The sequence below is a fragment of the Strigops habroptila genome, chromosome 11, assembly GCF_004027225.2.
Source record: "Strigops habroptila isolate Jane chromosome 11, bStrHab1.2.pri, whole genome shotgun sequence".
NCBI lineage: Eukaryota > Metazoa > Chordata > Aves > Psittaciformes > Psittacidae > Strigops > Strigops habroptila.
In genome coordinates, this window is record NC_046360.1 from 24477486 (window position 1) to 24494970 (window position 17485).

A 17485-nucleotide genomic window follows, 5' to 3' on the forward strand; every position below is an offset into this window, starting at 1 on the left:
CCACAAAAAGATATTTAGGATTCTCATTAGCTGTAATAGGAGTTATGGTCACTACATACCAACATCGTTAGAAACTCAGTTAACACTTAGAAAAATGCAGTAGGGTAGGAAAAAAATCCTAAATAAACAAAAAACCCCAACCAAACAAAAAACCCCAAACCTCACCCCCCTCCCCCCCCCCCCCCCCCAAAAAAAAAACAAACAACAAACCCAAAACCAAAAAAGACCGCCAGCCAAGAAGAAAACCCAAAAGCCACTAGCAGTACATTAGCTGGGTTCTTTCATATGCATTTGATTTTTCACTAAATATGCTTTTAACTTTATCTATATAGAGAGAATAAAGCAGAATTCAGTGTAGCTCTTTCCAGAGATTAACCATAAAAGGATAATGTTAAAAATCATTTTAGCTTTCATGGGTAGGTTGTTGCAAAATCTATCTGAAATTGACGGACTAGATGATTGAATTGCAAAAAATTATTGAAATACAAGAGTGGTTTTGTGCTGCCTATGTTAAATTTTAAGGTCAGTTCACTGGTGCATGAGCAGAGATGCCTGCAACAACAGAAAAGGCATATTTTTCCATCTCACTTTGAAGTATAATTACAAGTCATGCATTAAATTAACAATATTATCATAAAATGAGTACTAATTTGGCCAAATGCTGAAATTTTAAAAATGCTTTTATAAAACCTTAAACTCTATATTAAATTAACAAAATAATAACTGAACCAAGAATGATACATTAATTTTAATGCTTTAGTGACATTATTTTAGCAAAATTGGTTAGAATAAAAGTATTTGCTAATTCAAAGCACAATGGTATATTTCCCTGATTTTAATTTGTAGAATTTCCCATTATAAATGGTTTTTGTGTAGTCTCTTCTTTGGAGCCCTTATAATCATACAGGGTAGACGATGGATTAACTTGCTTTTCAGCCTGCTGAATAATCAGGTTCTGTACAGTTCATGTGTGAGCAGGCTGAGAAAGAGAAAGGCAGCCTAACCTCCATACGATGGCACCAAGCAGTGGTCTGTGCTTGGGTGCTACTGGTTGCACATGGTAACTCTAGTGGAACTTTGAAAATACCAATTCCTTTGGTTCCTGTTCTGGATTGGCTTCACTGTTGGATTTTAGATTAGGCTGTATTGGATATCTGATTATGCCTAATGTAGTATGAAATCTTTTATCTGTGTATTGCTGCACAACAGAATGTGAATTTGTTTCTGTTGACCTTTCTCCAGGCAGCTTATGACAAAGAATAAACATGGAAAAAAATGAAAGAAAATGTAAACTAATTGTGTGTGTTAGTACTATAAATATATATATAAAACATTTTCAGAATATGAATAATATCTGATTAAGCAATGTTGGTCAGCAGCTGTCAAACTAGCTATACGGTTCCTCTTATTTCAGATTTTAGCCTACTCATTTTGTGCAAAGAAATAACTAAAGTGACAAAATAATGTGAAGTAATTAATAAACGTAACTAAAAATAATAAAAAACAATGCCATCTGATATTTAAATTAATAAAAGGTTTTAGAAGAGTAGCTCAGAAATGAGGTAATTGGTTTTTACTTCCTCCTTCAGCAAAACACAGGCTATGCACAGCTATTGCATAGCAGTTATTGCATCACAACTATAATGTGAAAGTATCGTATGAGTGTAGGGGTATGGGACAATGCAACACTAGGAAATATAAGAAAATAGTGTAATGCAAGACTTGAAAAGCTAAATGCAGACATTTACTGAGGTAAATTAACAAGAGATCTATAATGGTTATTGCTGGCTAAGTCAGCAGTTATTAGTCAGCCTTTTGATTAAAGATCAGGAAGCTATTTCACGAAACACAAAATTTAAAATGTCTTAAAAAGCTGCAGAACTGAATTCAAATTGCTGATGGGGGGTTCCCTTTTTCACTTTAATGGTTTGGCACAGATAAAAGAAAGGCATCACCAATAATGGTGCAAAACCCTATGGCAAGGACAAAGAAATCAAATACATGCTATAAAGCACAAGATGGGTGCTTCTTTTACTAGAAGCTGACAGTTGTACTAAAGATCTTATCAAGTGGAGATGCTAGTTTAAGCAGCAAGCATCGCTTGAATGCTTTCACATGTTGCATCAGATTTCTACAGTTTTTATGGACTTGGAGAGGCAGATATTTGTTGTTTTGGGAATTTCTTTTAGAACTGAAATAATTTTATCCAGTGTTTTTTTCCATCTCTTCAAAGTTGAGTTTTTTAAAAAGGAGCAGAAAGCGTATACAATTAGCAAAGAGTATAAAAATCAACAGATCATAAAAAAATGCACCCTTGCAAGATTTCAAACCATCAGAAACTGCTATACCTTTTATATAAAGATTTTTGTTGCTATGCATTCATTTGTATCCATATAGTAGAGGAAGAACTGCTAACAAATAGAACCCTTCCAGGTTATGCTTGTTATCCGTAGAATACTGTTACGTAAAAATACTCATTTACACACCTTGGTGTAATCCAGTTTCGTCTGCCATACGTAGCAGATTACTTAAAATATTTTTTTTATAGTAATAATCTCAAATGCAGATAGTGTCACAATTTGGCTAGGTTTCAGAAGGTTGAATATCTGTGTTTTTCTCATGTTCATAGTGACAATGAAAGTGCTGTCCACATGCCATCTATGTAATTGTGCCGTTTATGTGAGGATGAACATTTTTATTCATCCTTTTTTGAAATAGGTTGATTCTGTAAAATGGGGCTGTTAGGGGGCTTCAAGCATGTCCTGTGTGAAAGTGTGGACATCCTTTATACTATGCCACTGAGTAACAGTAAAGGTGTAGCAGGAAGCTGCTGAGAGTCTATCTGGGTTATGGTGCAGCTAGCAGACATACAAACTACACAGTTGTGGGAAAAACCTGGTGATATGAGTTACTTAAAATAGTAGTTAAAATAATTTTATAGAGATCTAAAAGACTGAAATTATGCTATTTAGATGCAAGGTCTGATAGAGTAGGAAGTTGTTTCCTCTATTCGCTGGTGGTGGTAGGCCTGGGGAAAAAAGTAGTGGTGCTACTACAGCATTAGGAAATTCTGAGTTTACTTGCATGCAGATATTTGATACTGTGACTGAGAAACAGGTAGACTTTAGTCTACCTGGCATGCTGGCCAATTACAGACACTGTGCTTGGTATCATATAAAAAAAGTATGTTAATATAAGTTCCAATGACAGCTACAGAAATTAATCTAAGAGAGGGCTTAACTGGAAGGTATATTTATTAAAGAACATACTGGAAAAAACTGTGTAAGAGAGGAAAAATCTTGGGAGTAGGGGCTTGTTTTCTGGTGTCTGTTACAAATTTTCAATTTATTTATTTTTTAACAATAGAATGGAATATAGTCTTGACTTAAGCCTATAATAAGAGATGCTGTGTAGATTTGGCATTATTATTTTGCAATGACAGTCAGGAGATTGACTGGAAAGCAATTTGAACAGGGAAAAGTACATCATTTATCAGATCAATTGGCTGTTATGACACATGCACACAGGACACTTAAGTGTTCTAGAAATCTTTGACTAGCTTTTTGTATTACCTTTGGAGCAACAGACATGTCCACAGATGCTCGTATGTTGGAATAATATTGATGGGAATAAAATAATTAGGGAAGCATGCAAATCTGCTACAGAAATTATGTGTAAATATCTTTTGAGCATTTCTGTTTGTTTCTATGCAACCAATCAATTACTGTGTCGATGCTGATGTAAATTGTCTGTAAAACTAGGAATAGTAAGTGAAATTACTTATAGCTGAGGACTGAGCCTAGCACAATGCCTCAAGAATAACTTGATGCAATTCAAATTAAACACTCTTCCCTACCTAATAGTAATTAAGTAATTATGAGTGTGGCAAGTTGTGCACTGTTAAAATGAATGATGGTAAGTGTCCAAAGTGGAACAGGTTGCAGGGGTCTATGGTTAGACCATGTGCAGAGAAGGGAATGGTGTTAAACTGAAGAAAGTAGAACAAATTCTGAGCTAGAGACAGACGCAGTGAGAGCTTGCAGTCACAGGCAACCTTGTCTAAGCAGTATTCTGTCATGAGTCATGTAAGGCTTCTCTTTATTCCCACTGAAGTGGAGGAAGAAGGGAGTAAATGCATATATTAATCTCATGATGTGCTTTTCATGATTATTTTTGACTTGACTTAATGTGTTGTCTGTCTTTGTTTACTATGGATGTTCTGATTCAATAAATGCATATTAAAGGATAAAACCACTTAAAGCCTAAATGCGAAGACCTTATAGTTTAATCTGTAATAACTTCTACAGTATACTTAATTGAGAGGAGCAATTAAGTTAAAACCTTAGCTATACAACTAATTTAGACTGTTTGAAGGTACTTCTGTATTATTTTGACCTGTGTTGAAAGGTTTAAAAGATTTAAACACGTCCAATTTTTAATTAAGTGACTTAAACATCCATGAGTTTGCAAGATCTGCTGACTACAGATGAGACTTAGGTTCTTTTAATGCTTAAAATGCTTCTGAAAATAGGAATCGACTATCTGATTTACTTAGACCTTGCAAGATAAGCAGATAATTCCTTAAAGATCTGTCACATCTTCATGACTTAGTGTATAATAAGCTACCCTGCTTGACTGAAACTGACTGTTGTCAAACATGTCCAGGATTGATTGACACTTACAGACTTTTTGGCATAGTTGTTCCCTTATTAACCTTGCAAAATGTTAGCTGGTGTTTCAAATATTTGTCAAGACTTTTTTTATATTTCGCAAAAAGCTGGGAGTTGTGACTGTGATGTATCAAGCATGACCTCTTAATACTATCCAGATTTCAACTTGAAGGATATTTATGCCACTCGGTGTATACAGTACCCGTTAACTCCACCTGAGTGTTGACATCTATTCAATTAAATGCTTCTTTTTAAAAGTATAAACCTCTGAAATGTTAAGAATCATGTAAAAGAAAAAAAAACCAAAACAACCCACAGTTTTTAAAAATTAAATCCTTTTGTTCTTGCTTTATGTGCGTGTTTCACTGTAGTTCTAAATCATTAAATTGTATCTTTCAAAGCTTTTAATTAAATTTTTCATCATACTTTTTATTTCTCTCTATAGTATAATGAAGAACTTCACTATGTAGAGCCATGTCTGAATGGAACATTAGTTCAAGCAGACAGAGCCAACAAAGAGGTAAGGAATCAAACCAGCAAAGATAGGATGCAGTGCGTAACAATGTGCTATAATGATCTTTTCCTAGTACAATGCATTCCATTATTAGAATTTGTTAATTATTCTCCTTATGCCATTTCAAAGGAGTCTTATGTGCCTTAGTAGGAAGAAAAATAAATCACTTGCTAGTCAATTTGATTGAATAAACTTAATGGAAATATACAGAAATCACTGAAAATATAGTTAATAAAGTTTAGTAATTATTTTAAGTAAAATACTTCAGTTGCTTTAAATTGAACAATCATTATTTTACAAAAACTTACTAAGGAAGAGATTGCATTCTTAAGTCAAACTAACACTAAAGTTGAAACAAAACCTCAAACCAAATGAAAACAAATATAATGTGTGAATAAAAAAATTAGCATTCCAAACAGGTGTGTCAAAGTAATAATGCATACATTCAAGAAATGTATACATTTCTTGAATGTATGCATGAAAGTGTTCACATTAAATCCTACTGGCATTCTTCAGAAAAAATATTACAGTGATTTCAGTGATAGTTTTATTTGAAGGGAGATTACAATATGAAACTGCAGCTTGAAGTATAGTTTATCGGCAGCCATCCATTCACAGTTGCTCTATGCAAGCATTACTCCATCACACTTCTTAGAAGGGTAAAGTAAGGTTGTTTATGCCATGTAAAATTATGAAATAAGATAGTTGAAAAGTCCAATGTTTCTTGTAGAGGGAAAGGCTTGTTAAAGTAAGCCACTTGTGTCGTTATAGAACTTCTCTGTTAAAGCTTCCTCTCTTCTTAAAGTTACTTGTCCATCTGAGTCTTGCTTATGGCTGGAGAGGGCAGCAGTCTTGTATCTTTTTTTAAACATTTTTCTCCTTTTTTTTTTTTTTTTTTTTTACTAAAGGCAGATCAGAAGAGTTTCAGCTCAGCACTGTATTGTTCTGAACATTCAGTGTGGTAATTCATTATTGCTAAAGAAGTCAATGAGATCTTGCAGGAAGTAGAAGACATAGCTCTGAAAGCACACTTCTAAGTGTGTCAATGCTAGGTCTTTTTATGTACACCAAAACAAAATGACTTTGATCTCAGTAGGCTGAACTTTACTCCATTGCATTATTCACATGAGTTCTTTGTGTTTAACCTACATATGCACCTATATTCTACAGGAATTATTCTTCATGGGCTGCTCCCTTAACATACTTTCTCCACTGCTGAATTTTAGATCATCTGAATATCGTTTGGTTACTATGTAGAATGACATGAATTGTTCCTAATCATTTAGTGTTGAAGGCCCTTATTTTGTGATGCAGTTTTCTAAATGAGCCACTTTATTGTGAGTGCATCTAATGAGCCATATGAAAGCTGTGCAAGTTCTAGACTTAAAACTAAAGATTCAAATATATTGCCCAGATGTACTGTCTGGAATTAATCCTACTGTTAACCTTTCCATCACTCTGCAACTGATCAAAATGCAGATTACTATATACCCATATGCTACTTAAAGTCAGATTAATTTTAATTTAATTGATCAAAAAGTTTTTATGCCACCCAGATGATGCTCAGATTTTATGAACAGTGCTTGATTATTCAAAATAGCCAAGTACAATTTCATATTTTGTTCTTCAGAGTAAACTTCAATATAATACCAATATAATTTGTAGTTAGCTAAATTCTTTTTTTTTTTTTTTTTTTTTTTTTAATTTTATGGAATCACTTTGTGCTTTATTTTGCCTATAAATTGAAAAATACATCCAACGTTTCAGAGAATAACTAAACATGACCTTTTTTTCCAGTTTTTCATGTTAGTGAGCTAGTTATTGTTCTTTCCTTGAAAGGCCAGAACTAGAGAATTAACTTGACATAGGTAACATGCAATAGTTTAGTGAGCTGAGGGCCTCTTCAAAAACCCACTGAATTCCCTGGAAAAGTTTCTCTTGAATTCATGGTCAGGTCTTTTGGTCAGGTCCATAGAAAAAAAGATATTTTTTAATGTTGTTGCTATGCACATTCTAAAACTGGTCAAGAACTATTGGAGTATTCAGCTATGTTTTGAAATTCATCATAAGAATTTAATCATTTGTACTGCTACTTTCATTCCTGTGAGTCTGACAGATATGCCAGGCTTCTCCTGTAGTTTTTCTGTGTAATTGCCAAGTGTCCATTGTAGTATCAGTTGATATTCCTTTGAGCAACCTGGTCTAGTGGAAGGTGTCCCTGCCCATGGCAGGGGGTTGGAACTGAATGAGCTTTAAGGTCCCTTCCAAACTATGATTTTGTGATTCTATGAAATTACACTTTCTCAACCAGTCCTACAAGGTAAATACTTATTTTTATGTTCATTAGTAATAATAGCTCTTTCTTTTGTTTATTGAATGACAAAACAGAAAAAAGAAAAATATCACCACAAGCACCATAACATGTATTTTTTCAAACAGCCTTTAACAACATATAACCATAAGTTTCTGTATTGGCAAAGTAGGGTAGGTGATAGGCAGTGTTTTAAAATACGTGGTATAGTTTCAGTTTATATGTATATACATATGCCTGAATTTTTGGTAGTCCAATGTAGGTCTGAAGATGTAACTGTATATTCCTCTCTGAAATATCTATTATTTATCTTTTAATGTCAAATATTCTCCTTACTTGAAATGGAGCAAGAATGACTGCATCTGTTACAGCCAATATAAGCTCTATTAGCACCAAAATAAATACAAGCATTTTAAAATACATTAGAATGTTTTTCTTTAGCTAGCAAATATCTATTCCTATATGCTAACTTGAAACAGGAACAATTAGAAATTGCTGTAATGGTATTTCATATTGCTATAGTTTTCCCTGTGTGTAAAGAGGAGATGTATGCTGCTGATGATTGCAGGGACTGAATTTTTAACAGTTCACTTTACCACTATTACATTGCTGTACGTACACCTGACCTTATGAAGGACGGGTATTTCTTAATGAAGTGTTTATTACTGGAAGCATGCATAAAACCAGTTTTACCAAGCTGCTACTTTATGCTGAGTAAACTGTAATTTACACCATTTTGGCAGTGTCTCTCTCCCCTCCCCCCTCCCCCCCGCCATGAGTCCCATTATATGACCCTTAAAAAAAATAAAAATCCTCTCCCCAACATACAGACGCACACTCCAGTTCTTGCTAACTGCATCTTTCTAGTTTCATCTGACATCACACGTAGCAAATAAACACAGTTCTTAGAAGCAGAGATAAGAAATTACTTTGCGATGTTTGACTGGACCTTTTTATCTCATGAGAAAAGCAGCTGTTTCAATAACTCTAAACAAAAATTGTTTTCACAGGATGAGTACCCCAGTCCACATTTGTCTTGAAAGTATTTATTGAAGAACTACTTTGCTGCCTTTGTATAAGGATCAGATGTTTTCAAATGGAATCTTGCTACTCTGAGGATGTCACTTAAACCTGCTGAATGTCTGTCTTTGTATCGAGTCGGTGTCAGTATCTCTAAACTTTAACAAAATGAAGAAATAGAAGGTCTTGAAGGTTAGGCTATACTTATCACTTGCGCTTCACCAGTAGCGAGCTAAAAGGCAAACCAGCTTCTCAGCAGAATAGATAGGATTAAATTATACTAACTTGGGGCAGGTGCGCCAGGGCGGGACTTCAGGTGAGATCAGGTCCTCTTTTTGGGGGGAGAGTGTGATGTTTGCTTCTGCTGAGAGAGTTCTCTTCTGTCAACAGAGATGCTGCTTTGCTCATCCTCACCCTTTGCAGAGCTGCAGCAGCAGCCAGCCTGGCTTTCCAAGATGCAGGAATAAGTAAAATAGTTTGGATTGCCACCCGCAGCAGTCTGCTGCCTCAGGCAGCTGGGCTGCAGCCAGAGCCTATTCTGTTCCCATGCACAGCCTCTCTAGGTAAGATGAAACCTGGGAGCATCTTCAGGGAATGGAGCATAAAGATTTACTTTTTTTGTAGGCTACAGGAAGCTGTTTCAGCCGTAGGGCTTATAGTAGCCTGGGAAATGAGTGCTTCTTAATGGCGTTGATGCTGAATATTCAATGGGATTACTGCTAGCAAATGAACATGCTCTTTCATATTCAGGGATGGGTAGCAAAAATTCTCCTCTATAACGCACAGGGAATGTAACAGTCTTCCAAAAACCAGACTGTCAGAAGATCCAATTAGTGTTGGAAGGAGGGGTGGGGTGGTGGATGTTTAGGGAAGGCTATCCGCTGAGTCTGGTTTACACATTTTTCCATTTCTCAGTGAAACAGTGTGAGTCTTGCAGTTTTTTTGTGGTGTTTTTTTTTGGTTTTTTTTTTTTTTGGTTTTTTGTTTGTTTGTTTTGGTGGGTTTTTTTGGGTTTTGTTTTTTTTTTTTGGTGGAATTTTCTTTTTTTTTTTCCTGAATACCCCCAACCCTCCCCTCCCCAACATCTCTTCTCTGGAGGGAAAGCTGCATTGTAAACACAGTGTTAATTCCACACATTGACTTTAGAGCACTTACTAGTATTTTCTGGGCCACAGTGTGGGAACTACTTCCCTAAAAGAAAAAAAAATCCACTCTCATTAAGGTATGAAAAATAATTGAAGGCACTATAACCCTCTTATATACACTTTGTAGTGACACTGTCCCTGGAGTAATGTGGCTCCGTTTTCTGTTTCAAGTGTCAGGAAAGATATTACAGAGCTCACTTGACCCACCCCCTACCATTTTTCTGTCTTTTCAGGTAGAAACGTGGGCCTGACACTAGACTAAATCTGTACAAAGTGCATATAGAGTAAGGAAGTTGCATTTCTCCTTTAATGACAACCCAGTTATTATTGATGGAGCTGCATTTGTTTCCTCTGCAATGTGCAATCTGTATTCTGGTTGCATCTTTAATCATTATTCCCACCCCTGTAGTTAATATTTTAGGGGTTTCAGCCATTTTGGTAAAGGGTGACAAGTTAGACTTCTTAATTTGTATGATATAGGAGCCCAAGTTAGCCAAAGATTCTCGATCCTGCATTGTTTTGTTAAGAGAACAGTTAGAAAAGAGAACAGCATGAGTACTTTTACCTTTGCAACTTTCACCTTAGTTAGATGAGTGTTTTGAAGCTTGGTACAGATTTCATAGTGACTGGCATAGTGGAGGAACTTTTGACCAAGCCTTATCATACCTGTAGGGGTTGCTTGATCAAGATCACTACTTGATTAAAGCATTAATAAATATGTCTGGTGCATCATAGTAGATTTTTAAAGGATGTAGAGTAAGTTTAATATAATTAAGCATTTAAACATTTAACATATTCATGCCCTTTTGTTATAGGAAAGGAATGAAGGTTGGAGAAAACAGGTTTTCAGCCCTGAAACTCCAGCATGTTGATCAAGCAACACACTTTTCTTTAAACAAGAGGATACATTGAAAGAGATTATGATTCTAAACATCTAAACCTGTTCCCTACCAGTTTCAAGAACAGCAAAGTAATGCAGTCTGAGTTGTAAATCTCCATTTAACTTTCTTTTTTTTAATGCTAGCAGGAGGAGGGAGAGATGCTAATGTAACATGTTTAGAATTTCTAAAGTTTACGATCAAGTATTTTTTCTTCTGCTAAATTCTTGGTTCTGTAAAAGTTTGCTTTGCTTTGTGTATCTTTCAGAGTAGTAAGGGTCTAATTGCACTTTGAACTGCTGTCAGATACAAATTGAGACAGCATACTGCTTTTGAGAAAATTATGGAATCAAGTCTGGTTTATGTATTTGTACAACACAAACAACTTCAAATATGACAACGATGTGAGTGGAGTAAATATATGTGCCACCAGTTTTACCAAGATACAAGATAGGCATCCTGGTACTAGATTTCTTCCAACATACAGTATTTCTGCTTTCATGTTTAGAATAGAAGAATATAATAATCTGTTTTAAGAATAATTATAATTTCAGGTGATAAGGCAGGCATCCAGTTGCATCATTTATTTCTAAAATTTTTCATAGCCTAGAATTTGTCATAAAATTTTTGTGTTGGCACATACCTCCATTGATGTGTTTAGATGTGTGGGAACACATTCTCAGAATGTTGTAAGCTATCCCTGATTTGCAAAACTTGCTTCGAGTTTTGTTTATCATAAGAATTAAATCTACAATTACACTGGGTAGCATAAATGAGGTTGAAATTAATCTCTGATCCTAAATGTGGTTTAGTAATATAAAATATGTAACCTATATTTGAATTTTACCGGACTAATTTATAATTTGGCATTAGCATTAAACAGCTGCTACCTTGAAGTGTATCAATTTGCTATACACAAATTTAAAAAAGAGTGGGAAATAGTTCAGACACTATTCTGTCACCGTCTGCACTTTCTCCACAAATTACAAACATGTGGAACTGCCTATTTTAACACTAGTTTTCTCGGGCCAAGAGGTTTTCATCTTTGAGAAACTCCATGTTACAATTTACCTACCCCAAAGGAATCGGATGACAATCTGATTTAATGTAACTCCAGATTTAAAGTAACAATATTACAATATACATTCCTCTTTTATATGTTGTTTTAATGTACCATATATGGGTTGAGGAGATTTCTCTGTAAATATTTCCAGATGAAATATATCATCTTCTAGATGCACAGATAGGCACAGTAACTCCAAACTAAATCAAGAAATTACCCCTGTGTAAATTAGAATGACAAAAATAGACAGATGTAGTGTATAACTTCCAATGAGCTTTTATTTTTGTCTGCAATTACCAGAACTTAAATAACCAGAAGACTGATTCAGCAATGAAGCTGAGTGAAATTGCCAGTAAGATTGGTAAATACAAATTTTCATATTGAATTTTATTTAAGCAGATTACTTAGGTATATATTTATCTATCCCTCTCCAAAAAAGATAGTTGACTGCATTGCTTAACTGTTAAAAAACATAAAACATAAAGTCTCACTGAAATCTACTTTTTTTTTATAACTGGCTAGCCGCGATAGACCCCCAAAACTTTCAGCTAGCCCCACACCACTGAAATTTAGTCTAAAGTTTTCTGTTGCAGCCCCAGCCAATTAATTTACCTTTGTTTTTAATCTGAATATATTGAATCTTGAGCTCCTTGTTCGGCATTGTTTTCAGGATTGTTTTACTGAAAAAATCCAGTCTACCAACACAGCGTGCAAGCGAGCACAAGTACTTGGGTAATCACCAGCAGCAAGCTAACCTGTAATTGTCCTGCAATGGATTGTAAATGGGACGATGCTTAAAGGCATTTTACAGATGCGAATGAACGTTTATCAACTGTTAGTACACGTGGGTAAACTTCCCTGTGACACATCGGTAAACATCGCTCTCCTGCCTTACACATATGCCTTCTGATTGTGGTTAGGTTTTGTTTGTTTGGGTTGCTTTTTTCCCTTTTTTTTTTTTTTTTTTTTTTTTTTTTTCTGTTTTATATGCTCTTGTAGTTCATCTTCACAAATCTGATAAATCTTTGCCAAGTATGTCTCAGGAACATTTGAAGTTACAGCATTCACGAATGAGTATGGGAACTAATACTAGAAATAGCAAAGACATTTAATAGCAAATATACTTTTCCAGAGTAACTGTATAAACTGCTGCATTTATCACTGTACAAATGGAAAGTTGGGCATAACTCAACTAATTCAAAAGCCCTAAAATGGGGGCGGAGGGGGAAGCTGGTGTATCTAGGTAAGCAGGAAGAAGAGAGATGAGGATTTGATTTGGTCAGAAGTTTATAACAGTAAACTTGCTTCTAGTGTACTTCCATCTTGTCAGTGGCAGAGAAACAGTATAAAGGCAAACAAGTTTTCAGGTCTTCCAGAAAAAGGATCTCCTATAAGCCATAGCAAGCTGAATTTACTGGGTGGTGTATCTCTATTTGTGAGGCTTCAGGTGGTGTCCTCATGTTAAGATCTGTTAAAGCAGCTTGTGAAATCTTGTGCGCTAATTAAAAATTGAGCCAAGCACACTGCCATCGTGACTAGCTTTGTCATGATGCTAGGGAAAAATCTCAGTGAAATTCTGCGAATGTTTGCTATGGTAAAAAGAAGCTACACTGAAACATGAATGTGAGACATTAGGGATTATATTAGCTGCAAACTTGTCTGCTCTTTTTTGTATATGTCTGAGATGGCATGGTTGTTACAGCACTTACCTGGCATTTGAGATTTGGAACTCAGTTCTCTGCTTTAATACATCATTACTTGCTTTCAGATGTGTTTCCTCAGATGTCAAATGAAGATAGCTATATTTTTTAATTCTCCTTTCTTTGTCTTCTTTAAAAAGGGTAAAACCTTGAAGGATATGGAGAATCCTTTTATTATTGTAATGAAGGCCAAAGAATTTCTCTGACCATTGCGCAGACACTGGACCCTTGCTCGTTTGTTAGGAGTGTGACCATGTTCTGTTCACTTCCAGAATGTAAAAATTTGAAGTCTTGTTGTGATTATAAATACAAGTCAGCTTTTATAATCTTGGAGAGTAAACCTTCTGAAGCCATTAAGAATAGCCTGTGAAATAAGAGACCAGTAAAAAGAGATACCAGAAGTGCCTCCAAATTAGTAAATTATATTTCAGCTTTACTATGGGCTACATAAACCAGTGTATCGTTTTGACACAGAAGTGGGAGCTTCTGCCATGAAGGAAAAAATCAGTTTTCAGTTTTCTGGCCTTCATCTCAGCAGTGTTTTTAAATTGCCTGCAATGACCTGAAATCAGGAAAGGAACATCTTATTCTCGCCTGTATTCACATAGCCCACTCTACATCCCTAAATACTTCTATGTTCCAAATAATGAAAACGTGCTCTGAATCTTTGCAAAATCATACATGTTACCTCCCAAGCACAGATTTGTTGAAATAAATTACTTGAATTATTTAAATTTTTAACTATTAAACCCTAGTAAGTCAAAGGTAAGAAATTGAAAAACGAAGTAACAGAAATACAACTCACTATCATGTTTTGCCAGACAATTTTATCCTAAGCCCTGAAGTCTGAAAATTTAATGTAATCATCTAGGCAAGTATGGGCCAAAATTCCTACATTTGTTGATTAAGCTAGGAGGCTAGAAAAGCCTGAGTGTACAAAAAAAATGCTTTCGATAATCTCACTAAAGAGAAACTCCAAGTTCAAATATGATGAATGGTTATAAATTTATTGTCTTGCTTAGTTATGCCAAAGCCATATGCAACAGTGGTGTGATTTTAATATTTTGAATAACAGTTCCATGAAGCATAGAATATGAAGACCTTTAAAAATCTTTCTATGTTCCTCCTCATTTAAGTTCTGACATAGTCCAAATCAAGTTAGGCCACCTGATTTTTAAGCAGAAATGAGCTTATGAATATTATTTGGAACAACAGTATACCCTATTGTTCTTCAAACAGGCATATTTGTAACTATACCTAGGACAAGGACCCATTTCCTGATTCCAGGTCCATCAAATGTATTTGTTGGTCTCTGATTTAGAGGGTTCTAACAAACTTTACACAGTTTAAAAAGGAAAGCAGAGAACCTTTTTGATTTGCATACATGGGTTATTACCAGATATTAGGATGGCTGGGACTTTCTGGTTTTGACAGTGAGTAGAGTTTATAAACAGACAAAATTAGCAGCATGCAAGGGTACAGGACCAAGTGTATGCGTTGCTGATGTTCTCGTTTTTGAAACCTTGTAGATACACACACAGACTTTGTCCTGGCTGACATGCACAAGTGGAATTGTATCCTCATTCTCTTCAGCTCATGGTTTTCATCCATTTCCAAATGGATCATAGATATTGAATGCATCTGTACTTCCTCACTGTAATAAGACACAACTTCTCCTGTTGAGCTCTGGCCCTATAATTTTGTAATCAGACATCAGAGATTGATTGTCTTAATCGTGTGCTTAATTTGCATTCAGAATTACCAAGATTATGCATGTCAGTTAGGTATTTGAGTCCACAATTAGATATCACACATTTTGGTAATTGCACATGGAAATTAGGCATACGATTGCATGCGAATGTTTGTGCACGCAGTTGGATAGCTATCCAATTCAAACTCTAGGAAATTCAGATATTAATCTACAAGGGCTCCAATAGGACAGTGAAGAGAAGCTGAGATGAACCAACCATGACACTTATGGAGTTTATGACTAAAAGGAGCTATTTAAGACGTAAAGATTAAAAGATACATTTTGACTCATTACGGGCAGGGGACTCCTGCTTTCTGGGATCTCTTGGATTTCTGAGAGTTATTGAAAGTAGAATTGAAGTGTTTGTTTGTTACCTTATTCCAAAATCACTCTGTTTTTTTTCTTTAAATGGATATTTCAGTGGTTAAGGTTCTGCTCTGACAATTTTGCACTACTAGGAGGGTACTTTTCTGTTTTGCAGTGCTTTTGTAAGGGATGAGTTTGTTGAGCGGCAGTTGGAGACACATGTCTGAAAAGCTGCAGAGAAATTTTGAGAGGCATACTAGTTTGAAACTATGGGTTTCTCATATGCAAGAGTACAATGCTTTTAAATATGTCTTTTCCAGTAACAAAGAGGGCACTATAGCATGGCTGGCAGAGCATGGCTGTACTGACTAGAGCTGTGAAACAAGAAAAAATTATTTGGATTTTTTTCTTATAAATTTGCCTTAAAAACAGCAGCATGACAGATAATAGTTGTGTTAATAGTATGCCATTTCAGTCAGAATAAGGTACTACTTGAGAGGGTAAAAAAACCTCAGTCTCTGAGAAAGCGCAACAGTACATTTTTATTGTTTACATGTAGCTGAGGCTGTTTATTATTAAAGTGAACAATCTGAGGAAGCTATTCGTTGTGCTGCCTGTAAAATGAATCATGATTCTTTTTGGCATGGATCCAATTAATGCCACACATCCAGAGCATCTGGTATGATAAAAAGGGAAACAAAGAAATGTTAATTTACATGTTGGTATGTGATTTTTCTAGTAGACATAGAAAAAAAGTGCTGAAATTCTCGAAAAAACAAAGACAAAACAGAGAATGGACTTGGTTTAAAAAAACAAATAAAAAAACCCCATAAACCTCTTCCGGACAAACAAAGACCAAACCACACACACGTTTTAGTTATTTAATCCTTTTGCAGAATCACCTTGTAGCATCTGTTCAGTCTGAAGCCTGGAGGCAGAAAACACTGATTTGTTAAAATTCATAGTGCATGAAATCAATTTTAAACACTTTTATTATTTCTTATAAAAAAAAATGTTACTTACATTTCTTCATATATCAATAGTGTAATTTTCAGAACCTGTGTATATATGGCTCTGGCAAGAGAAAATATTTGTTTTCCTGAGAGATCATGTGAACTAAATTCTACACTAGAGATAATACCGTTTACTAGTAATTTTTGGTAATTTGTTTATACTGTATGTTCATACTTGATAATGTATATGGATTGTAATATATATTCCACAGAGATTTACCAAAAATAATTCTAGTTTAATTATGAAGCAGTAATGTATTCCAAAGGGAAATATTATTTGTAATAAATATTTAAGCATATCTGATTTATTAAAAGGTAAGATTAGAAACGTTTCCAGTACAAAAGTTTGGCTTGATCGATTTTCCGAGAACTCTGTTTCAGGGTGAATCCCTGTGTTAGGGGAAGCTCCTGTGATAACTGTAAACTAACATTAGTTCCATGCATCTGGGACAGGTGGGCTGTGAGCATAAGGCTCTCAGGAGCTTCAAAATGTCTGGTCAACACAACACTGATTTTATGAAATAATTTTTGATATTGATGAAACAATAGTAAACTGCTTGTTTTCCATATGTTTAAATGTTAACACTTTTTAGAAAAATATCAGCTATGTGTAGACCTGCTTTAGCTTAGATGTTTCCTGGAAAATTTTATAAACATGATATACTTTAGGTTTTGAAGAATTCCAATGAACAATTTTAAACTCATATGAATTCTACATATCATGAAAAATGATTGTATTTTCTGAGTTTCTGAAAAGCTTTAATGACAGTAACAGTCCTGTGCTGCAGTTAATCCTTCTGTATATGGGCTGATGGCAGTATGTATTAAAGTCACCCTGAGGACTGAAGTCAGTAGGCTCTGAATCTGCCTGTTGGTCAGTTATTGTGTTTTGAAATAGCTATGGAAAGCATGCTGCAGTGTGCTGCTCACAGCTGAAGTAGCCCTTGTCTGGGAAACTCCCATCTTTGCATTGCTGCTCTCAATTTCCAGGCCACATCAGGTGAAGTCAAGAACATGCTTATGTGGCTTTTGATCAGTCTGGACCTAAATTTCAGAGATACTTTGAAATGACAAATTGGATACAGAATAATAAGAGGTCAATGCATTTTTGAATA

At 35.1% G+C, this 17485-nt stretch overlaps 1 protein-coding gene across 6 annotated transcripts in view; it reads left to right on the top strand.

The window, feature by feature from the left end:
- Positions 1–17485, top strand: part of CACNA2D3 (calcium voltage-gated channel auxiliary subunit alpha2delta 3) — a 546863-nt gene that overhangs the window by 294126 nt on the left and 235252 nt on the right. For all 6 annotated transcript variants that reach the window (XR_003993879.1, XM_030502305.1, XM_030502306.1 and 3 more), the window contains one exon: positions 5116–5190. Coding sequence is in view for 5 of the 6 variants with exons in the window: in XM_030502305.1 (XP_030358165.1) it covers positions 5116–5190 (75 nt within the window). In the remaining variant the exon portion in view is untranslated. The remainder of the gene's footprint in view (positions 1–5115; positions 5191–17485) is intronic.